General features: G+C 41.0%; 1 protein-coding gene across 1 annotated transcript in view; it reads right to left on the bottom strand.

The window, feature by feature from the left end:
- The window catches only part of RCL1 (RNA terminal phosphate cyclase like 1), a 56,347-nt gene that overhangs the window by 23,024 nt on the left and 7,876 nt on the right, over positions 1–25,447 (bottom strand). The window contains exons 2-5 of the mRNA XM_027105808.1: positions 19,367–19,438; positions 16,173–16,348; positions 10,544–10,618; positions 9,475–9,599 (exon numbers count right to left, since the gene is read on the bottom strand). Of these exons, the coding sequence (XP_026961609.1) occupies positions 9,475–9,599; positions 10,544–10,618; positions 16,173–16,348; positions 19,367–19,438 (448 nt within the window). The remainder of the gene's footprint in view (positions 1–9,474; positions 9,600–10,543; positions 10,619–16,172; positions 16,349–19,366; positions 19,439–25,447) is intronic.

Genomic DNA, 25,447 nt, shown 5'->3' with positions numbered 1-25,447 from the left:
TGTGTGTGTGTGTGTGTGTGTGTGTGTGTGTGTGTGTGTGTGTGTGTACAAAGAAAGAGACTGATTCTCTAAGTATCTTCCCTATAGTTAGAGAAAAGAAACCAGATTGTCCAACAAATTCTACCTCACGCCCCTCTTCTGCCTCTACTCTAGCTTCTTCACTTAACTCTTATGTACCCAGTCATGAGCTACTGGGACAGCATCACAAAACTAAAACACAGTGTTCCTTTCTCTCTCAGGCAGGGGGAGAATGAGAGTGGGTGGCAGTAAATAAAAGGCAACTGCACTGTCCAGTCACAGCTGCTGGCAGGAACACCAGCTCCCTCCCAATCCCTGGCCAATTAGTCAGAGAGATGCACTCTGCTGCGGTGGGTGGGCTGGGGGGTTGGGGTGGGGGTTGGAAGGGGGCAGCGGGGAGCCCAGTTAAAACCACAAACACACACCGGAGAGCGGCGCTAGTTCTCCCAGCTCCCAGGGCTCCCAGCTTGAGCCCTCCTATGGGGAATACAACCTCCAAGCTCAGCCCAACCATTAACCGGCCTTGCAAGTAACAAACCACAAAACCAGCTAAAGCTTTTTCCAAAGGCAGCTTTTTTTTCCCAGGCTCCAAAGCTGGCCAAGAAGGTGATCTCAATTCAAACCCACATTCCTTTGAGGTGTTCGAGAAATAGGCAGCTATGCAGACCAGTGGCTGGAACGTTTGGTTTGTAGACAGGGATCTGGGCAAGGGCGCTGTGTCAACTCTTCTGGGGAGTTCAGAGGAAGGCTCTAGAGTCGGGGCTGTATCGGGCAGCGTTCAGGTGTCCTACCCCCAGCCTCAAGGAAGGTGAGGGGCTTGGGACCTCACTGGCATCCTTCTGGCTCAGAGTCTACACAGGGAAGGCTCGAAGAACACGAGAGAGAAGCCGGGGAGGAACAATGTTGCCACCCCAGGTGCCCGGGGCACAACAGCTCTTTCAGCTTTTATGTAAAACACTGTACAACCCCGTTTCCCGCCGTCTTCATCAAAGGCTTCAAAACTCTCACAAGGCTTTTGCACCCAGTATAGCGAGTACAGGTGGGATCCCACTGTAACTGCCTCTGTGAAACCCATGTTGTTACCACAGGACTGTGGTAAACAAACAGAACACATGCTGGAAATCACATTTCCAAACTAGAGAGAATGGATTCCAAGCAGAGTTCACTGCCACAACATAGCATTGAGGAAACAAACCTCAAAAGAGAAAAAACAAACTGAAATAGTCCTGAGAGTGTGTAGGAACTCCGTGTACAAGGCTATTAACCCATTAACCACAGCATTTTTGGCAACAGTGAAAAACAGAAGACACCCCAATGGCCATCAACAGGGTTTAATTTGGAATTCTTTACATAGTGAAATACAATGTTAATGAGAATGAGGTTGAGCTATAAGTAACTGACATGGGTCAAGCAGAATAGGCATATTAAAAACAAAAAAAAACCCACCTACTCACATCACATTTCCATTTCTCTATAACCTGTTTCTACCTCCTCTGAATCGGAGAACTTGAGAGTTGAACATCACCTTGGGTCATCAATGGAAGTATCCATCAACCTGGGGGCTCCCCAGGACAGGAGCCATTTCTCCCCCATTCTCTCCTCATATACACAGGTCTTCATCCATAATCCATGGAAGAAGCTTTGTTATAAATTCCTCTGTTCTTGATGATGCCTACAAAGAACTTCAGGTAGCACCCCAAGTTTGATCTTTTATCTCATCAATGGCTCTCTCTGCCCTGTGGCTATGCCATGCCCCCATACCGTGCCCTCACCACTCACTGTTCAATCTACTCAAGGCCTCTGAAAAGTTAGTCCACTCCATACTTCTTTTCCTCCAAGAAGGACCACCCCAAAACCTCCTGAGAAATACAAAACTTGACTTTAAGCCCCTATCACCCCAAGAAGCATACATCCTGGTTCACCCCACTGTGTCAAATTCCCACCAGGAAAGCCACACCCAACCCCATCCAGCCCCCACCCCACCCCGCCTCTAACACTTGCCCTCACCCAGATCTTGTTGGCACCTAGAATTCTACCACTCTTAATATCTGAAACCCCAAAACACAGTTCCCTAAACATAATTTCTTGTTCTTCTACACAGCACACATATCTACTTCCATTAAACCTGCTAAGGATTCCAAACCCATGACCAAGTGCTTTCTCCAGGCTGGCGAGCCCCTGCTGCATTACTCAGTTAGGAGCGCACCTGTCACTCCAATGCCACGCTCACCAATACGCCCTCTAACCCGTCCTTCTGCATAACCCACTCACCCTGTCAATCCACACCCAGCCCTGGATGAAAATGGCCCTCTTGCCTCCTCTACTTCTCCTTCTAGGCTGCCAACTGCTGCTGGACCCACGGCCATGCAGCTGGCACCATGATAACATTTCGCTTCAGCTGAGCCCTTATTGAAGTCCCACAGCCTTTTTCTTATCTTTAGTTACTATGTCCCTATGGGCACCCCACCCCCAATAGTGGCCCCTATGCCACTGTGACGGCACATCTTTACCACCCCTGTTACATTCCCTTATCATACCCGTGCTGATCCCCTTATCCTAGAACCCACCCTAACTCAGTAAAATTGAAAACTCCTCCCACTGGCTTCCAATCATCGTCAGACTGCTCCATCCTTACCATATATCTGCCATTTTCAATCCATCCCCTCTCAAAGAATAATAAAAATAACAGCAGCCACAACTTACCAAACACTTACTTATATACCACCCCAGTGTCTTGTATCATACATCTATTACCTCATTTAACCTTCTTTACAGCCCCATACAGTAGTCATAAGCGGGCCCAATGATAAATGTGTCAACCAAGGCTTGGGGCCAAACATCTCCACCAGTGAGTGGCAAAGCCAGTTAGAATCCACATCTGTGTGACTCTAGTACCTGTGCTTTCATCACCTTGTTACCTTGCTTTATCAGTCTCCCTCTCTCATATATAAATCTACTTTACCCAAGCTACAAAAATACTCAAATCATCACCAATCTTTTTGTTAAAAAGGAAGGGAATCTTCTCAATTCTCTTCCTCAAGTCACCACCTTATCTTTCCTTCTATTCTCTTTCTTGTCAAGGTTCTTGAAAGAGTGGCCTCTGCTCTTCACCATTTCCCTCCATCACTCTGCAACCGAGAACTGGTTATCTGGCCTCTGCCTCTACCACCCTCTGGGAAGAGCTCCCAGGGGTATCAGTGGCAGCCTGCTGTGAGTCCCTCAGCTTGCCCCCCATCCTAATGCTGACTCCTCTGAGCCCTTCTAAGGCGCTGACCTGGGTGGGCTTCCAAGAAGCTACATTTTCTTTTTTACCTCTTTTTAGAAAAAAACGATTTGCAATTTATTCATAAACAAAGAGTTAACATCCCTGCTAAACACAGACTTTCCCTCACCAACTTCCCTTCATCAGTCTGTACAGGAAAAGCAGAATAAATGCTTGTCTCTACCAATTTTCAAAAGAATGAGCTGATTTCCAAGCGGGATGAATAAAGGTTTATTTTTTTTAAGTATCATAATAAATTTGTGGATGTAAACTTATTTAATGTGTTTCGATCAACTGTAATTGTTCCTACTGGTGGTTGGATTGTCCCACCTTTGGCTAGTAGGAGCCTCTTCAAGTTGGCTTCTGTGTCTAGTTGACATGACTCTAGTAGCCTTTGACAGCTTCCTTGATTTCTGGGAATTTTGCTAGATATTGTCAAATTCTTAACCATAGGGGTTATACTGTCTCACCTTCCCACCAGCCTTTCAACAGAATAGGATGTCAAACTTCAGTTTTTTACCAGTCTGATTAGTGAGAGATGGTACCTCAGTGTAGTTTAAAAAAATTTTTTTTATTTTTATGTATTTTTTTAAAATGAAATATAGTTATTTGATTTCCTTATTCTCCTCTCAACTCTCTGATTTTCCCTAGTCTTCCTTCCTGGGAGCACTTACTTTGCTTTTGCTTTCAAGTCTTAGTGACCTCTCACGGTTCCACCCTCCTCCCTGCCTTCTACATGGTACCTGACTCCAAATCTTTCATTTCTAGCTCTCCTGGCCCCTCAGTTACAGTTCTACATTCCTAACTTCTAATAAGTCCTTTCTAGACTTATCCACTTACCTACCTGGGACCACCAAACCCAACATGAATAAAACTAAACTTATCTTCACCGCCACCCACACGGCCACACCCCACTCCAAACATTTGTAGCTTCTATCTGAACAAAATATGTCTATTCAGGTGCATAAGTGAGAAACATCAAAGTCACACTCAAGGATTCCCTGTTCCTCTAGCACAGACCCAGGTGATCGCTGCATCCTATCCATCCTGCCTCTAGGACCTCCATAAACTAGCAGCCCTCACCTGTCCCCCAGCCCCTACCCTCACCGGCTCTCTTTAGGGCATGATAATTCCCCACTATCTTTGCCTCTAAGTGATCGCCATCAGGTGAGTAGATGGTTTTTTGTTTGTTTGTTTGTTTTTTTTAACTTGCACCTACCAAAATTTCTACAACGAGCCAAAAATAGCCAAAAGTTCTTTCAGTACCACCAGAGTTATCTGCTTGATGTGCAAATTCTCTCTCCAAAAGAAAATTACTGACTCTGAATGAAGGTCGACTCCTCGGCACAGCCTCCCACCTTTACAGGCTCCTGCCCCAACTTTTTGTCCCATCTTCTACTACCAAACACCCTTGACCGACCTGCATTCAGGTCACACCACGTTGCCTGCCACTCCCCAGAACCAATGTGCACTGCTCCCTCCACACAGGCCCACATTTCTGCCTGAAGAACTCCGCCTTCTTTGCCCCATTTTACAAGCCTTTATTCTTCAAGGCTCAGTCCAAATGCCCTGTCCTCTCTATAGGAAAAAGCAGAGGTTAAAAGCCTGGGCTTTTAACAGGGACAGGGTTCAAATCCCAGCTCTACCATTACTAGCAATGTGACGTGGGAGCAAATTCCTTTTGAAGCCTCAGTTTCCCCATCTACAAAACAGGATGTAAGAGAATTCAAACTCACTTTGAGGCTTAAGAATAAAGTATATAAAATATAAATGTATTAAACTCCACAATCAAAAGACATAGAGTGGCTGAATGGATAAAACAAGACCCAACTACATGCTGTCCACAAGAGACTCACTTTTGATATAAGGACATAAATAGGCTGAAAGTGAAGGCACAGAAAAAGATATTCCATGCAAATGGTAACCAAAGAAGAGCAAGGGTGACTATAGTTATATCAAACAAAATAGACTTTAAGCCAAAAAAGACTTCAAAGTCACTAGAGACAAAGGTTATTATATAACAGTAAAAGGGTCAATTGAACCAGAAGATATAACAGTTATATAAATACATGCACTCAACATCAGACCACCTAAATATATAAAGCAAACATCCACAAATCTGAATGGAGAAATAGACAGCAATGCAATAATAATAAGAGACTTCAGTACCCCACTTTCAATAATGGATAGAACAACCAGAAAGAAAATCAGTAAGGAAACAGCAGACTTGAACACTATAAACCAAAGAGAACCAACAGACATATACAGAACATCCAGCCACCAGTAGCAGAATACACATTCTTCTCAAGCACACGTGGAACATTCTCCAGGATCACATGGTAGGTCATTGAACAAAGTCTCAATAAACTTAAGAAGGGTGAAATCACCACAAGTATCTTTTCTAACCACAATGGAATGAAACTAGATATCAATAACAGCAAGAAAATGGGAAAATTCAAATACATGAAAATTAGAAACATGCTTCTGAACAAATATTGGGTCAAAGAAATCAAAAAGGGAAATTAGAACATATCTTGAGACAAATGAAAACAGAACAAACCAAAATTTATGAATGCAACAAAAGGAATACTAAGAAGGAATTTTATAGTGATAAGTGCTTACATTCTTTCTACAAAAGAAGAAAGATCTCAAATAAACAGCCTAACTTTACACTAGAAAAAGAAGAAACCACATTCAAAGTTAGCAGAAGATCAGAGTAGATATAAATAAAACAGAAAAATGATAGGAAAAAAATCAACAAAACAGCTGATTTTTTGTAAAGATAAACAAAACTGACAAATCTTTAGCTAGACTAAGAGAAGACTCAAATAAGTAAAATCAGAAATGAAAGGAAACATTACAACTGATGCCACAGAAATTGAAAAAGATCACAAGAGACTATTATGAATGATTACATGCCAACAAATTGGACAACCTAGAAGAAATGAATAAACCTAATACCTATCAAGTCTGAATCAAGAACACAGAGCCTGAACAGACCAATTACATGTAAGGAGACTAAATCAGTAATCAAAAACTTCCCAACAAAGAAAAGCCCAGAACCAGATGGCTTCAGCAGATGAATCCACTGGTGAATTCTGCCAAACATTTAAAGAAGAATTAACATCAATCCTTCAACTTCTAAAAAATCAAACAGGAAAAACTTCCAAACTCATTTTGCAAAACCAGCATCACCAAAGCCAGACAAAGACAATACAAGAAAAGAAAACTATAGGCCAACATCTCTGATGAACATGGATGCAAAAAACCTCAACAAATATTATCAAACTGAATTCAACAGCACATTAAAAGGATCATACAACATGATAGACTGGCACTTATCCCTGGGATGCAAGAATGGTTCAACAAATGCAAATCAATCAATGTGATACACCACATTAACAGAATGAAGGATAAGAATTACATCATTGTCTCAATAGTTGCAGAAAAAGCATTTGACAAAATTTAACATTCTTTCATGATAAAAACTCTCAACAGGGGCTTCCCTGGTGGCGCAGTGGTTGAGGGTCCACCTGCCGATGCAGGGGACGCGGGTTCGTGCCCCGGTCCGGGAGGATCCCACATGCCGCGGAGCAGCTGGGCGCGTGAGCCATGGTGCTGGGCCTGCGCGTCTGGAGCCTGTGCTCCGCAACGGGAAAGGCCACAGCAGTGAGAGGCCTGCATACCGCAAAAAAAAAAAAAAAAAAAAAAAACTCTCAACAAATTAAGCATGGAAGAAACTTACCTCAACACAATAAAGACCATATATGAAAAGCCCAAAGCTAACATCATCTTTAATGGTGAAAAACTGAAAGTTTTTCCTATAAGATTTAGAACAAAGCAAGGATTCCCACTCTTGCCACTCCTACTCAACATAGTACTAGAAGTCCTAGCCAGAGTAATTTGGCAAGAAAAAGAAAGAAAAGGCATCTGAACTGGAAAGGAAAAAGTAAAATTATCTGTTTGCAGATGACATTATCTTATATGTAGAAACCCTAAAGAATGGATCAAAAAAAAAAAAAGAAAAATTATTAGAACTAATAAATGAATTCAATAAAGTTGCAGGATACAAAATCAACATACAAAAATCAGTTGCATTTCTACACACTAACAACAAACTACCTGCAAAGACAATCAAGGAAACAATCCTATTTACAATAGCATTAAAAAGAACCTAGGGCTTCCCTGGTGGCGCAGTGGTTGAGAGTCCGCCTGCCAACGCAGGGGACGCGGGTTCGTGCCCCGGTCCGGGAAGATCCCATATGCCACGGAGCGGCTGGGCCTGTGAGCCATGGCCGCTGAGCCTGAGCGTCCGGAGCCTGTGCTCCGCAACGGGAGAGGCCACAACAGTGAGAAGCCCGCATATCGCAACAAAAATAAATAAATAAATAAATAAATAAATGTGCTGTGTCCCTTAAAAAAAAAAAAAAAAAGAATCTAAACACTTAGGAATAAACTTCACCAAGGAAGCTAAAGACTTATACACTGAAAACTATAAAACACTGATGAAAGACATTTTAAGACTTTTTAAATGGAAAGACAGTCCATGTTCATGGGTTGGAAGAATTATTGTTAAAATGTCCATATTTTCCAAAGCAATCTGCAGATTCAATGCAATCCCTATCAAAATCCCAATGTTCTTTTTAATAAAAATAGAAAAAACAATCCTAAAATTTACAAGAAACCAAAAAGGACTCCAAATAGCCAAAGCAATTTTGAGCAAGAAGAATAAAGCTGGAGGCATCACAGGTTCTGATTTCAAAATATATTACAAAGCTACAAAAATCAAAACAGCATGTCATTGGCATAAAAACAGACATATAGACAAATAGAACAGAACAGAGCCCAGAAATAAACCTACGCATATCTGGTCACCTGATCTTCAACTAGGATGACAAGAATACACAATGGGGAAAGGATATTCTCTTCAATAAACAGTGTAGGGAAAACTGGATACCTACATGCAAAAGAATGAAACTGGACTCATCTTACACCACATACAAAGATGGACTCAAAATGGACTAAAGACAAACATAAGACTTGAAACTGTAAAACTAGAAGAAAACATAGTGGGGAAGATTTTTAGCTTTGGCAATGATTTCTTGAATACCAAAACACAGGCAAAAGAAACAACAAAGTGAAAAGGCAACCTATGTAATGAGAGAAAATGTCTGAAATTCATATATATGATTAATACCCAAATATAAGACACTCATACAACTTAGTAGCAAAATAAACAAACAACCCAATTTAAAAATGGGCAAAAGATCTGAATAGACATTTCTCCCAAAAAGACATACAAATGGCCAACAGGAACATGGAAAGGTACTCAACAATCACTAATCACCAGGGAACTACAAATCAAAACCATACTGAGATATCACCTCACCCCATTAGGATGGCTATTATCAAAAAATAAATAAATAAATAACAGGTGTTGGTGAGAAAAGGGAATCCTTGTATACTGTTAGTGGGAATATAGGTTAGTGTAGCCACTATGGAAAACAGTATGGCGATTCCTTGAGAAATTAAAGATAGAACTAACCATTTGATCCAGCAATCCCACTTCTGGATGTATTATCTAAAGGAATTGAAATCAGGATCTCAAAGAAATATACACATATTTCTATACCCTTTCAGCATTATTCACAATAGCCAAGGCATGAAAGCAACCTACATGTCCATTGTTAAGTGCTTAAGAGTAAGCACTTAATAAATGGCAGATGTTATTCATTATTATTCATTCCTCCCACATCTTCCAGACAAATTTGCTACTCTTTACTCTTAGCTCCCCCAACCCACTGCACATCATCTATATCACTTTACACATTATAGCAGAATTATGTGTTTGTATATTTGTTTCCTTCACCAGACGATGAGCTCTTCTGAGGGAGGAACTGCGACGCATTGGTGGCCCCCAAATCGAAGCCCTCAGGATAGTGTCACATACACTAGAGCTGTTTGCTTAAGTGTTAACTGAAAAAATAAATGAATCAATCAGTCAATCTAGTTATGGTGAGGCAGGTAATAAAATATCCTATCTCAGCCAATAATTATAAATTAATTATTAAGACTTTTCCAAGATTGTTGTCTAAAATGTAAATAACCCTGGGAAGAAGTAAATTGTTATGAGTTACTCTTATCTTAGGGAGGCAAGAAAAAAATAAGAAATCTGAAGCAAATGCAAAGGATACGCCATTCCTCTGATACGTTTGATCTTTCCTGGATCTGTGAGCTGAATGGGCTTCAGGACCTTCCTTACAGGACATGAGAAAAACACTTCGCCTCCTCCTCCAGGGAGCATTCCCCGTCGCACAATCTGCACCAAGTGAGAAAGAAGAGGTGAGGGTTCAGTAGAGTGGATGACACCCAACCTGGCTGGTTTACACCAAGAATGAAAACCACCATTAGAAAGCAGCAAGCTCTTTCATACACAACTTGTCAATCCCTTCAAGATGAACAGCACCTGATGTTAGCTCCACGGGGGCATGTGCTAAGCAAGGACACCGTGTGGTATGTCGGAAAGAGCAGTGGACACAGAGCCTGCATGGCCCAGTCAAAGCCAGACAGGCCACTTCACCACCAGAACCTGTTTGTTCAACCTTAAAATGAGGGACTGGCCTAGTTCATCAGCTTATCCCACTTCTTAACCATCAGGAACCCTTTTCTCCTTCTCTGGAATTAACTGATCTATCAAAACTCTACATTACTAAATAAAAATGAAGTCATTTTCCTTGTTTAAAAACATCATTTTAAAAAATAGAGATGCTAAACAGCTTAAGATATCCAGTGTTATCACATTGGATTGATGTAATTCCCTTAAATAGCAAACAAACAGATGCTTAAATTACTTCGACTAAGTTTTGAAAGTAACGTACTAAAAATTCTCAGGGACATTCACGCTGGGAGGCTCCAGACACAAATTAAGATAAATGATCTAGATCAGAGAGGCAGCATGGTCAGAATCCTGGCTCTACTACTTATTAGCTGAGTCGTTATGAGCCAAGGAGTTAATACATGTAGAATGCTTACAACATCGCCTACCACGAAGATAGTGCAGTATAACTGGTGGCCACTCCTGTCATTACTAAAGGGTCCCTTTCAGCTCAAAGTCTGCAATGTTTGGTTCACGAATCCTGTGGGTCTTCTAATAAATGGCGACTGCAAATGTGCCACACACACGTGAGGCATATAGCTCTTCCAATGAGTTGGTAAGAAAATCTTTCACATTGATATATACCACTAACAATTGTACATTCTTACCTTTAACTCAAACGATTCACCATCAATCCCAAACTGTTTCAATAGAGGGAGCGCTGTTGCCTTAAGAACATCAACCTGTAGAATTATTTCAGAAAAAAAAAAGCTTAGTTAAACCTTGAGAGATGGAAAGAAGAAAGAGCCCGCGAAGCAGGGGAAGGCTTAGCCTCCAGGTAGATGAAGCAGTCTAGTAAAGAGAAAAGAGGCTGGCTTACAACTGAGGGTGTGGGCCGGCTCTGCTCCTGAGTATAGACTGTGACTTTATGAGCCACTGGCTCCTGTGGGCCCCTTTTCCACATTTACAATATCATACACCTACCTTATGAGTCATCATGAGCATCACGTGCATCAGGCAAAAAGCACCAAGAAACTGCTGGGCTCATACAGAAAACAGAGACCTGTGCTCAGTCTTAATAGGTATAAACACTATGCAAGAAAATCACCTGTTTTAGTATTCTTTTTCCAACATGACTGTTTAATGTTTAGAGCTGGTGGCACTCGAGGCTAAAGCAAATCAAATGAACTATTCAACCTAAGAGTCCTACCTAAGAATCCTGCTGACACCCACCACAAAGGTATTTAAAGGTGGTGATTCTACAAGGCAGTGAGGGCCTCGGGGGAAGGACAGCCTCAAACTGCAAGAAGCAACACAAACCCCAAAGTGCAACGACAGCATCCACAGTTGATGACAAGACAGTGCCAAGTGTAACTGTTACCTCTTCCTCAATCAAAACCCCTTCTTGTTCATTTGTGGATTGCTCATAGAGGATAAGGTGACATTCAAATCAATGGCAACGTGCGAAAGAACAGCAATCCCTTGCTTGTTCCCAATGGAACAAGAGATGTTTCTCGGCCCTGCGGGGGCTGACTCTATAGCAGGAGGCGCTGAGGGCACAAGCGGCCCAAGCAGAGGCTGCAGGGAAAAGCCCTGATCCTGGCCCAGGCTCTGTCTCCAGTTAGCTGCGTGGCCTCAAACAAGAAAATCTCAACTGTCTAAATTTCCTTGTCTCTAAGGTAAGGAGCTCAGCCTGCTTGTCTCCGAGTTGCTACCAACTCTAACATGCTAAGGGTCAATAGAACGATACTCCAGCAAGGCTTTACAGCAGAGAATGCGCCCCAACTAAATATTCTCATATCAGAAAATTAACCAGAGGTAGCAATGACCTATGAAGCCTAGGAACATGTTCAGCATGGATGAGGTGGGGCAGAAGCAGTTACTGGGAAAATTCATTAAAGATGAGCTGAGCTCATTTCAATTAAATATTAAAGCTACACACACCCACAAACTTAAAATATGCATTTGGGATTGCCAGAACCAAGATGAATCAGTCTAGCCTAGTGTTAAGGGCAGCTGGGGAGAAGGCCAAGCCAGATTCTGGAAAACGTGAGGGCTGCAAGAATGCAGGGCACTCTTGCCCACATGACTCCTGGAACTAGGCAGCCTCCAGCTCTCTTGGGGAAGAGAAGCGCAAGAGAACAGAATATCCCTTCAGGTCATCCTACTTACACCTGGAGCCATAAAGGATGAGGTCAAATTGACTCTGAGGGTCAGCCAGGAGCCCAAGTGTAACTCCAGATGTGGTCCTGTCTCCTAAGTCACTCTCCATCTGACGTGGAAGGCAGGCAACTCGGTTCAGTGTGACAATGGCTGGAAAAGCAGTTGTGGGCTGAAGCCCCACTCTGCCTCTTACCAGCTCTGAGACCTGGACATTACCTCCCCAAGGCCTTGGCTTCCTGCTGTATAAAGAGGGGCTGGACTGGACAAGTTCCACAGCCTCCCCTGGCTCCACACACTGGTTCTAGCAGGGCGAGGGTGGTCTGTAGGTTTTGCTTAACGGAAACTGGGCTGTGCTCAGAGAGGAAAGGCAGAAGTCTGACCCAAGTAGAAGCTCAGGGCAAAGATGTCACCCTTACAGTCCAGTCAGTCAATCAACAGGTAGAAATATGATCAGGCCGCACCAAATAGAAAAAGGGAAGCAACCTGCTCTTCAGTTCCCTGTCTGAAACAGTGATAAGAACACCCACCTCCCCTCACAAATCAAATAAATATGGATACAGACGTAAGTACACCTAGAACAGTGCCCAACACACAGTAGACTTCTTGACCCTTTCAGGACAGTACTAAAAAAGAATGGACTCTTCGCACACCAATTGGCCAGCTGTTGGCACCAGTAAATATCTACTGGGGGCTCTAATATCAAATCACCGAGATTCAAAGGAGACCTCCTAGAAGTTTTCTTCTCAAAATTTCTCCCCATTTCCTATCTTTTTGCCTCCAAGGAAAAATGTCCCTACCCCTTTATACGGCACATCCCATCGCTGCCGCTTTCAACTCTCATCCTTGTTGGATGTCTGCAGAGCTACCCTTATTAAATCCCCCTACCCTTTTTTTCTTTTTTTTTTGCGGTACGCGGGCCTCTCACTGTTGCGGCCTCTCCCATTGCAGAGCACAGGCTCCGGATGCGCAGGCTCAGCGGCCATGGCTCACGGGCCCAGCCGCTCCGCGGCACGTGGGATCTTCCCAGACCGGGGCACGAACCCGTGTCCCCTGCATCGGCAGGCGGACTCTCAACCACTGCGCCACCAGGGAAGCCTCCCCTACCCTTTTTATTTCAACTCTTTCCTTCTCCATTACACCTTCGCCTCAGCCTACAAACAAGTTCAAGTTTTGTTCGTTTAAAAATTCCCAACCTCAGCTCTTAAGGAATCATCCTATCTAACTTCTGGAAGAATCTCCTAACCTTCCATGGTTCTATTTCCTACTCATTCTGAACCTGTGCCTGCCCTTGCATTCCAATGACACTGCTCTCTCAAAGGTCAATAAAACTTCTCACTGCTGAATCTCCCTGCCCAATTCCAACTCAAATCCTGCAAAGATTGACTCTTGGATCATCCCTGGCTTCTCAGAATTCAACTCCTGCTTGGCTTCTCCAAATACTTCTATCTCCACAGTCACTGTCTGCAGCTCCTGTTCCCCCAACTGACACCTTACACACTCATTCATCTTCTTTATTATTCTCAGTCCCTGGAACCATGGGGCCAAAATTCTACTGCCCACAGAGGCCAAAAAGGGAAGGTAAATGAATGATGAGGTCAGCTAAGACCTGTATCCAGCTGAAGATCTCATGCCTCATCCAAAGAGGGCAGGTGCTCCTCAGCTCCAACAGATGGCTGTCGTGGAGAAATAGCCATCCAGCACTGCCACACCAACCTACTACCATGTAAACTCTGGGGTTTCAAACATGAACAACCAATTCAGATACACACACCACCACCACTACCAGCACACTGTACAGGCCAAAGGAAAAACACCTGTCAGATTAACTGAGCCAAAAAGCCGCCAGTGTGCAGCCTCGGCACTGGTCAATCTCGGTCTCCTAGGGAGTGAAATGTCAGTAGGTAAGATCCTGATGACCTATCTCTGAGGCTCCAGACAATAATTTCCAACTTTCAACTGGACATCCCCTATGGATGTCCCACCAATATCTCAGGAAACAGGACTAAAATCAAACACATCATCCATCACCCCACCACAATTTTCCTCTTTCTGATCACTATCCTTCAAGTCAACCAGGACAGAAATCATGGAGTTATTTATGATCCCTTCCTCCTATCCCATCTCCAATTAGTTATATAGTTATGAAGTCCCTCCCTCCACACTGCCCTTCATATCTGTCCCTACCCTTCCACTTTCTTCTGCATAATGTTCAAATTAGTTGGCACCTCTGCAATTCATCCTTCTCTCAACCTCCATAGTTATCTTCCTAAAACCATGACTGACTCTGGGGCTTCCCTTCCTCCAGAAAGCCCTCCCTAGCCCTCAGCACTTTGCTTGTGCTTCTACCAGAGCCCAGAGGTATTCAGCCTTGCAGCCTCCCTAGCTGTGTTCACAGCTGTCCACCCCATGAGACCACGTTCCCTACGGGCAGAACTCATCATATTCATCCTTGTGTGCAGACAGTAGATGTGGACATAAACTGATGGGGAAACCACACATTAAAGAGAAAGTTCAAAATGAAGAAGCCACAGGTTGAAGAAGTTACTCTTTATCCGGGATTAGATGTATTTATTTTATCCTGGGCTGGAGCCAGGTACTAACCAAGGTCATTTTAGTCATGCAGCAAGCAAAAGCAGAAAGTCCTGTGGCATGTGAAAACAAACAAACAAAAAAACATTTTTAATACTCTGCAAAAAAAAGAATTAAGTACCCTTTCTAGGGAATTCATCAATTAATCTTTGTCACTGTTAATATGTAAATTTTAATACTGCCAGTGATAAAAGCTTTTAAGATCACTGGCAATTACAGAAAGAGAACAAAACTGGGACACACAGTGCCAGCGTCTCCTGTCTGCTTCAGGGACTTTTCCCAACATTCAAGGCACCTTCCCCTTCCCATCCCAACTGGAAATGGTAGAGATCTCCTCTCATACTTTTAACTGAAGGACCCATTTCCTAGAATCTTCTGGAAAAAAGCAATCATTTGTAATTACTTTAAAATTCTAAACAGTTAATGCAACATTCCTACACAGCTAAGAATTTCAGATCTTGCACTGTACTCAGGATCCTGAGAAGAGTTTATGCACCTGAATTCAAGAATTGGGGAATAATTCTCTTAATGCCTAAGAACATATTAACTGTGTTTATACCCTAGTTAGTGCCCTGGTAAAAACCAGCAGTCCCCACTTTGGGGCTAACTGCACCACCTAATTGGACTTCCCTGGTTAGTGAAGCCATACACTTTTCATTCTGCCTCAGAAGCCACCCCTTCAGTGGTTTTGGTCCAATGTGTGCAGAGGTGAAGATAAGCGTCCTCAGTGGGAACTTCACATCACGGCCCTCAGCTTGAAGACAGCTTCTCTGAACAGCAGAGCAGCCGAAGGGAGGGATCGTTGCCCCACTACGAGAGGCCTAGGGCAGGCCTGCTCTAATCAGTCAATCTCCCTCACCTTCTGCTTCACCCTCCCACACACATACAAAACAAACCCATCCCAGACTGGCATTAAGGCAGCTGTGGTAGCCACAATGACTACTCTATCTGTATATTAAGCTATCCTCCCTACACAGGCAGGAAAATTAGCACGCTTAATAAGAAGTGTGCTGGTGCCCCAAAACTAGCAACGCTCATATATACCTTCCCTGCCCTTGTGCCCTTTTTCTACACCTGCAGACTCTTCTCAGGAGAAGGAAGTCCTAAAGTGTATGGCTGAAGCCTGAGTCCAGATCATGCTGCAGCAATGCCAAGGAGATGTTATTCTCGGCCTAAAACGTTGGTCTGCTGCCTTCCAACCTCAACCATCATACGACCTTTTGAAAATTCCACTCTCATGCACTTCAGCCAACAGAGTCATATTTCATGTCAACCACGATGAGACGGCAAGCATCTGTTCTGAAGGTTCTTAGACGTGACAACGAAAGGCACCTTGACGAACATTAACCATCGTGACTGAATGTGGTGATTATGAGTCTTGGCTCATCTCCCTCCTGGAGTGATCAACCTCTAAATTTCTAGGTAAATAACAAAACAAACACTCTCTACAATACACCTGTGTGTTATCAGGAACTGGTTTCTCAAATGTTGGGTTGTGACAAGAGACAAATAAAACTCACATCTTGGTATGGCCTCATTACTCACCGAAGGGTCCACCTGGTCATTGGTCACTCCTCGCAGAACTATTCTCAGCGGGTGCTTCATAAATGGAGCCAGGCAGAGAAGACTTTCCAGATAATACCCAATGCTGCGAAGGATGCTGCAGTCATGTTCCACAGACCCACCATACAAGAGGCCAGGCTGATAATATAAGGTGGTTCCTTACACCGGAGAAAAGAAAGTCAGCAGGAAAAAAAAACTTAGTGTCACAAAGGCAACGAAGGCAGTAAGTCCCAAGGGGAAAGTCTGGCAAGGGCATCCAAGAGAGTTCAAAATGCCATTCCTAAGAGTCCACATACTTCACTCCAAAAGCTGACTCATTACTGTCAAGCCCCTGTAACAATAATAAACTGTGAGTGTAATTTAATAAACAGTAATAAATTAAACCCCTCCCTGAGCCATCTGAACTGCCAAAGCCGTGGCAGGGCACAGAGGAGATAATCCTAACAGGCACCCTAGTCTCCCAACAGCACACTCTCAGACTGTGCTGATGTGGGGTTTACAAGTGATGTTCTGAAATCATCATGCCGGCAATCAGCTGCTTCTAGGCCCAGGAAATGAAATTCCCCATATACCACACTCACCAAACAAGGTACCTAGAGAAGGCAAGTACTTTATGGCACTTACTTCCATTAATAGTAGCTATTTTAATTTAATAGTAACAAATGGAAATGGCTAAAATTATTGAACAGCTTTAGTGGAAACTCTTTGTTATCTTTATTTATTCTTTCAAATATTCACATCATCTAAAAAGTTTCTTACTAGGTTTACATATTAGAGGAAGAACCAAATAAAATAGATGATTCAGGGAGTATGAATAAGTGAACACAGTATTTTTGATGCTAATAATCTTTGGCCAATGTCTTCTGGCACAATTTACCAATAAAGAAATTTAACATTAGAGGAAGAACTATGTTTAGTCACCAAAAGAAAAGCAGCTCTGGGCTTCCCTGGTGGCGCAGTGGTTAAGAATCTGCCTACCAATGCAGGGGACACGGGTTCAAGCCCTGGTCCTGGTCCTGGTCCCACATGCCGCGAAGCAACTAAGCCCATGTGCCACATCTACTGAGCCTGCACTCTAGAGCCCACGAGCCACAACTACTGAGCCCGTGTGCCACAACTACTGAAGCCCGTGCGTCTAGAGCCCGTGCTCCACAGCAAGAGAAGCCGCTGCAATGAGAAGCCCACACACCACAACGAAGAGCAGCCCCCGCTCACTGCAACTAGAGAAAGCCCACGTGCAGCAGCAAAGACTCAACACAGTCAAAAATAAATAAAATAAATAAATTAAAAATAAATAAAAAGAACTAAAAACACATTTAAAAAAATCCCTACATTCTTTAAAAAAAAGAAAAGAAAAGCAGCTCTTAGGAGTTTCATAAAATAAATATAGGTTTTACTATATTAAAAACCAAAATCCCAACCATCACGATCAGAATCATATTCTGATCAAAGTGGGAAAAACTCTACATCGGTTATTCTAAATACTATTAAAGTCACAAAACAATCTTTCTTTTAGGTCAAAAATCTCTTCTCCCTCCCCCCAGAAAAGACTCTATAACCACTGAACTCTGCAAATCTGTTATGCCTGCAAATTAACCAAATGATAAACTGACCAGATCATCAGAATGAAGGCTTCCTGGGGTGGGGGGAGTGGGGACAGACACATGAGGTGGAAAGAAGCAGGATCATGTAAATGTCTTACTTCTCAACCTAAGTTGCAGATATGACCAGAAAAGAATAGAACTACCTTCTCTCTGAATCACCAATAAAAATAGCTGAAAAAAATCCCCAGCAATCTCAAAGTAAACAAGTCAAGGAAGACTAAGGGAATCATAGCTTGCAAAGGGCATCTGATGTTTTATGCCTGAAACCTGCTACAGATCAACAAGTCCCATGGCCACTTATGAAGCCAAGCTTGTCTTCTTTCTTAAGAGAGCCAACACACAGAAAAGTTCAGTTTCCTTTGTTGAATATATGAGCAAAGGCACATAGTAAATGGAGCCAAAGGATGCTTGCCATGATCGTCTAACAATGTAGATAAAAGGGTTTCTAGGGGGCTTCCCTGGTGGCGCAGTGGTTAAGAATCCGCCTGCCAATGCAGGGGACACGGGATTGAACCCTGGTCCAGGAAGATCCCACATGCTGTGGAACAACTAAGCCCATGAGCCACAACTACTGAGTCCGTGTGCCACAACAACTGAAGCCCACACACCTAGAGCCCCTGCTCCGCAACAAGAGAAGCCACCACAATGAGAAGCCCGCACACCACAACGAAGAGTAGCCCCTGCTCGCCACAACTAAGGAAAGCCCATGTGCAGCAACGAAGACCCAATGCAGTCATAAATTAATTAATTAATTTATTTTTTTTATTTTTTTTTAAAAAAGAGTTTCCAACAGCACAAAAACAAACAAACAAAAAAACCACTCAGACAAAAAGCTAGAAACAACCTAAATGTTTATCAGTAGGGAACAGTTAAATAAGTTATCATACTTCCATACAGTAGAATACAATATAAGGCCCACTGAAATACTGAGATGGACCTGCATGTGCCCGGCAAGAAAATTCCCTGAGACATCTGTGCTAATGAAAAAAACTGGCTGCAGAACAACATGAAGAGCATGACCCTGTTGATGGTTTGACATACAAAAGTGCCCACGTAAGCAAATGCACATAAAGGAGACCAGGACACAGTCCCCACACTGTGACCACCGCTGCCCCTGGGAGAGAGAATGGAAGAGGAAACAGGGTGAAGGGATTTTTCACATTTTTTGCATATACTTGTATAAACTTACTTTAAAAGACAAAATAAAAAAAAAATTCAGCACATACAACTACCTCAGACAGTTTGTTGGAAGATTTTATTGTGACAACATAAGTTAAATGGACATTGAAAAGTTGTATATAAATGTTAGGTATAAAGTGTTTTTATTGTTTAAAAAGAAGAGGTGCTCGTCTGTTGATCTGAAATTTTCACTCTTCTAACTTACTTAAATCAAGTGTATTCTCCTTAAATTGGCAGATTTCACATACCATCTCCAGACAATTGTATCACAGATACGAAACTGGGTCTTTCCATCCAAATACAATATTTATACCATCAAAAAGAGTGAATAACAGAGGAATATTTAAGTATTACATGTAGGTGCTTTCAGGAATGGGAAGAAAAGGAGCTTACCTGTTTGGTTTATTTCAATTCGAGAACCATTAGTTATTTTGTCCAACAGCCTTATGAAGCTGGCTTCAAAATCTGTGGGGAGAAAAGAAAACAGATTGGCCTCATGCTAGGTCACCATTTCCAGAGCACATCCCATTCAAGTACTGCAGTGCAGGGTAGGTTACTTCCTGCATCATACCTGGGTTCTTCTCAGGACCCGGGTGGCTCACTGGCTAAGGAATCTGAAGCAGTTGAAAAGCACTGACTAGCATATATATGTTTAGTAGAACTATTAGAAACAACTCAGTTTTCATATTCCACCAAAAAATAGCAATTCTACCAGCAATCTAATGGGATATTAATTTTAGCAGAATAACACCCACCTGTCCTCCTGACCTCAGGAGTGTGTGCCAAATAAGGGAGAAAGAACAGAAAGTACGAAAGAGTTTTAAACTCAAATTCTTACTTGCCGCAGAACACCTGACAAGGAAAATTAAATCGAGGACCACCCTTCAGTCTCAGAGGCAGTAAGAGGTTACCGTCTCTCCCATTCAACAAAGCATCCCTGGCTCCTTTCCTCTATCGTTTACTGATCTAGAAGCTATCTAATCAGTTCAGTTTTTAATTTTATTACAAAGGTGCCTGAATATACAGTATTACTGCAACCTTTTTAATGCATGAAAAAAGACTGGAAGAAAAAATACAAAGTGTTAGTTTCTCTTCATAGTAGGATTTTATAAGAATTTAGTCTTATTATTTAAATTTTAATGTGTAAATTTGCTTCAATTACTTTTATGAATAAATTGTTATCTAGAATATAAAAGCTGGTTATTCTTTACAAGGTGGGGGAGGGTAGATTTTAAATGTGAAATATGGGAAGAGGTAGAGTGAAGACTCAGGATTAAACATCCTCTGTCCTCCTCGGTAGATTTTACACACACACACACACACACACACACACACACACACACACACACACAGGCTTTAGCTTCAACCTCCCTCCCATGAACGGGGACAAGGAAGACCAAGTCTTCTGCACTGAAGGCATGGTGACTGCCTGACGCTTTCAGGCAGTTCCTACTCCTACAATAGACTAGCGGAGTTTGAGAGCACAGACCTGAGAAGTCACCTAAACTGATCCCAAAGGGTGAAGCAGATCGACTGAGCAATTCCCATCTACCTGCTCTGTTACTTAACACTGTCCCATAACTCCTGTCATAGCAGATTCTGCAATCTGTACAAAGAGCACTGGGCCAGAAGTCAGAGAAACTCCCTTAAGTCCTGAAACAAGGCATAATGGCTAATAACAGCAGCTGTGTATTAATGCTTACCTATGTAATCCTTATAACCAGTAAGCAGGAAGTGTTTCCCATTTTACAGAAGGCTGAGGCCCAAGAATGCCCTCTAGCTTGCCCTGGTTAAACAACTGGCAAGTGGCAGAGCCAGGATTTGAACCCAAGCCTGCCCTTCTCCAAAGTCCATGCTCTGAACCACACCATAACTCAGTTTAATCCCTCAGAGTCAACCTCTTCCTCTAGAAAATTATGGTACCTTTCAACTGTAGGCAATGATTTAACTGAAGGACCCTGCAGATGATTTAATAAATTCCCAGTCTACATTTATTTTTAATGAAATTAGAACAGAATAAACAATATCAGAGTTACATAGTAAGGGTGCTGTTTATGAAATTTTAGTCTCAGTTTTACATATACTTGTATGTGTATTAGGTTGTGGTATAAGTAGCAACACAAAAGTTCAAAAGTAACTCAACTACAAAATCGAACTAGAAATGCTTTCTATGGTCTTTTTATATAGAATATTCTACGTTTTTAAAAAGTAGGCATGATCTATATAACACAATGCCACTTTCTACTTATGTTTACAGAAAATGCAAGGTATTCTGCACAAAAAAGGAAAACCCTTGATTTGCTCAAGCTTTCACAGTGCCTAAATGGGAGACAGGAGCAAGCATTTATGCATAAAGCTGAAGATTATCAACTCCATAGCTTTTACAGATTAGGAAAGAAAAGAAAACAAAATTACTTTAGAAGTAGTTTTTTTGGGCTGTTTTTTTTTTTTCTTTTTGTAATCCACAGGGGCTCTTGAGCATGAACACAATTAAAAATGCCCAGCAGAGGAACATGAGTAGGAAGAGAATGGGCACCTAAACAGACCTCCAGGCAGGACCATCCCCTGGTCACAGTAAACAGGTTCTTCAGAAGCAGTACTTCAAAGAACCAACACAGAGCTAGTTCCAGAATCCTGGTAACAGTGAAGATATAGCTGCATCACCTGGTATGAAAAAGATCTCAAGTTCACCTAATAATTGTCAGACTGAAGTGTCTAACTTCATTAAGACAAGATGTATAGGATTCCTTGCCCCTTCACTTCTTCAAGACTGCTCCTAAGAGTACAGAACGTCAGATATCTAACAACATTAGGGGGAAAAATCCCCAAAATAAGCACAGGCACAATTTTACTGGATGGTTTAGGAATACATAATTAGGTTACACAGCTAGAAAGAGAATCAACATGAAGACCATAATGGTCAGGAGACTGGCTACCATTAGGGGCATGGAAGGGAGTGGTGAATGAAAGAGGCACACAGGTGTGCACAATGTTCTATTTCTTGACCTGGATGGGATCACACAGATGTTCATTTTATAATCCTATAAGACTAGTTTTATGTCTTATGAATTTTTTATGTTATTGTATTTCATATTTTAAACAAATCTGTACTATCAGGACCATCAGTTTCGGGATTTTTTAAAATACTAACTCCCATACCTACTGCCCTCCCTGCTTCCCTAGCCCCCAAAGAAGTGAACGCATCATTTCTTTAAAGGGGCTGGTAACTTCTAGAAGACTTAGTGGTGGTCATCAACCCGACCCATTCCTCACTAAGAAAGGCAAAACCATGTCTCCAAGAAGGGGAACAAGAGAAGGAATACAATCTAAAGATCTATACTTTATAACAAGATCTATACTTTAAAAACAAGGATTTTTTTTTTAAAAAAATCTCAATAAGCAGTTTCACTTAAAAGTATTGTAACGCAACTCAAATTCTAGAAATATTAGTCTGCTTAAATAAATTATGACACATCTACATACCAGAACACTCTGCTGCTATAAAATTAATAAGGATTTTTTAATAGACTGATATGAAACATCTCCATAGTATACTGAGTGGAAAAAAAGTAAGATGCAGATGGTCTTTGCGAAAGGAAAAGTGTGTACTTGCTTATTTATGGGAAAAACAGCCCTGAAAAGAAACACAACAAACCAACGACACTGTTTGCTTCACAGGGAAAGAAGATTGGGAAAGAGACAGACAGACAAACAGAGACAGACTTTGTAAACCATTTTGTTCCCTTTGAATTTCATGTCATGTGTACGCATTTTAAAAAAATACATAAAAATTAAATTGAAAAATACAAATAAAGGTATTATAACAATTTAAAGAGCCAATAAACAATGCTCTCATTAAATAGCCTATGAAAGATATTTATAATACAATATAGCCATTATTTTTTTAAACTGCTTAATTACATAGGGAAATGTTCACACTATATTAAGGAAAAAAATTTTAAGCGATATATACAGTGTGACTTCAATTTCGTTAGAGATAACTAAAAGGTAAGACAGCAAACTATTACCACGTGAAATTAGGAGTCATTATTTTCATCATTAAATCCAAAAAGGTAGAAATTACATATACCCAAGTCTCAGAATAAATTAAAAGATGTCTGCTCACTTGAAAATAAGGTACATATAAAAAATTTACGTATTTTATGTAATTATGCATAATGTGATAGATAATAAATTACATTTTAACTTAAAGAAATATTTACATAACATCTTTCCTAAATTATGAATAGGTCAAGAAAAATATATTAAAGAGACATATCAATTTTATCAAAATATATGGGGGTCTACAAAAGAAAAACTTACCACTGTAAACACTTTAGTAATTAAGAAAAAGAAAAGCAAGAGAACAATGAACTGAGATTTTAGAAATGGAACAAAATTTCAAGCTAAAAAATAAATGACAATAATAATCTCAAAAGAAGAGATAAACAAAATGGAAAACATAGCAGAAAAAAAGCTAATTCATTGAAAAAAATACAACACAAATCAATATCCTCATTCATTTGTAAAAGGAAAGAAAATGTGAATTAATAAAATAAAAAATATAATTAATACAAAAGATTGAAAGCTTTTATGGTAGACTATTCTCTATTATTTACTGACACATTTGGAATTAAAATGGATGGTTATGTAAAAAGATAACAAATCAAAATCGATAAAACAAATTTTAAAACAGGCACAAAAAGATAAACCCAAAACAAAGGGAATGCGAAAATTTATCAAGTAATAAACAGAAAAGAGCACTGATGAAGTTATTTAAACATAGGTAGAGGAGCTTCCCTGGTGGTGCAGTGGTTGGGAGTCTGCCTGCCGATGCGGGGGACAAGGGTTCGTGCCCTGGTCCGGGAGGGTCCCACATGCCGCGGAGCCGCTGGGCCCGTCGGCCATGGCTGCTGAGCCTGCGTGTCTGGAGCCTGTGCTCCGCAGCGGGAGAGGCCGCAACAGTGAGAGGCCCACATACCGCAAAAAAACAAACAAAGAAAAAAAAAAAACATAGAGTACATAAATTGTGACGTATTAATAAAATGTAGTATCATGACACAGCAATGTAAATCCACAAACTATCGCTGCGACAACAAAGATGCATCTCACAGAAACAATACAGAATTAAAGCCAGACACACACAAAATACGTACTCTATGACTCCACCTATATAAACCATGGTTAATATTTTAGGAACCTAATCTATGGTGTAAAAAGTCAATTTAATGTTTATGCTGGGGATGGGAGGAAATGGTGTGACTGGAAGCAAGCATGAGAGGGGTTTTGTGGGTTGCTGGTCTTGTTTTATTTCTTGACATGCATAATGGCTACCTGGGTATATCCACTTAGTCATAATTCATCAATTCATTAAGCTTGTGCACTTTTCTTAATGTGTAGTATAATTTGATAAGTTTATTTTAAAAAATCAAGTTCAAAGTAATAACATCTTTTAAAATATGAGAAAAGCAAAGAAACCCAATCATCTCTCAAATTTACCATGATATTAGAAATGTGATTAAATATACCTCAAAAAAACACAGTGTCACTACAAGGAAGAAATAACAATTGAGGGAGAGGCTATCTTACCAATTAAGCAAAAGGATTTCACACACTTTGATTTGACCCCACATTCCCATTTTTTATTTTAAAGCATAATTTTTGACCTGCCAATTCCACATCTAGAACTCTATCCCACAGAAATAGAAATATGCTAGACTACTGCACAAAAATTTTTTTTACTGCTGCTTTACGTATAATAACCATCACTGAAGGTTACTTTTCTGCCCCATACCTTCAAATTTTCCTAGATATTTTATTTTGCTTATGTAAAAACCTGTAAAAGAAGTGAACTCAACAAAGGGCAACTTATTTCTCTGATTTATGCTGTTTTTACCACCTTCAAGTTTCCTATTTGTATCCAATATCTTCAGTTCTAGTCCTTTCCTTTCTCTAACCTAACCTTTCTCTAACCCTAAAGCACTAGAGTATTTCCTCCACCTCAGGAAATTACTAAAGATGCAGCAGGACATTACACAATAATAAAAGGGCCAATCCACCAAGAAGACAGAGCAAGCCTAAATGCACCAAACAACGAAGGTGCAAAATATATAAAACTAAAACTGTTCAAACTGAAAGGAGAACTCAACAATGCCATCAACCAACAGAATCCAATCAACATTTATAGAACACCCAACTCACAACAGCAGAATATACATTCTTTCCAAGAGCCTATGGAACATACATGAAGATAGACCAAATCTAGGGCCATTAAAAAATATCAACAAATTTAAAGTAATTGAAATGAATACAGAGCATGTTCTCCAAACATAATGAAATCAAACTGAAATCAATAACAAAATGGTAACTGGAAAATATACCCACACTTGGAAGTTAAACAACACACTTATAAATAATCCATGGATCAAAGAGGAAGTCTTTTTTTTTTTTTTTTTTTTTTTTTTTTTTTTTGTT

The sequence above is a fragment of the Aethalodelphis obliquidens genome, unplaced genomic scaffold (genome assembly GCF_003676395.1).
Source record: "Aethalodelphis obliquidens isolate GAN/ISIS:26980383/991018 unplaced genomic scaffold, ASM367639v1 scaffold7, whole genome shotgun sequence".
Classification (NCBI taxonomy): domain Eukaryota; kingdom Metazoa; phylum Chordata; class Mammalia; order Artiodactyla; family Delphinidae; genus Aethalodelphis; species Aethalodelphis obliquidens.
The sequence above is the reverse complement of the archived record's forward strand: the minus strand, read 5'-3'. Positions and strand labels throughout refer to the sequence as shown.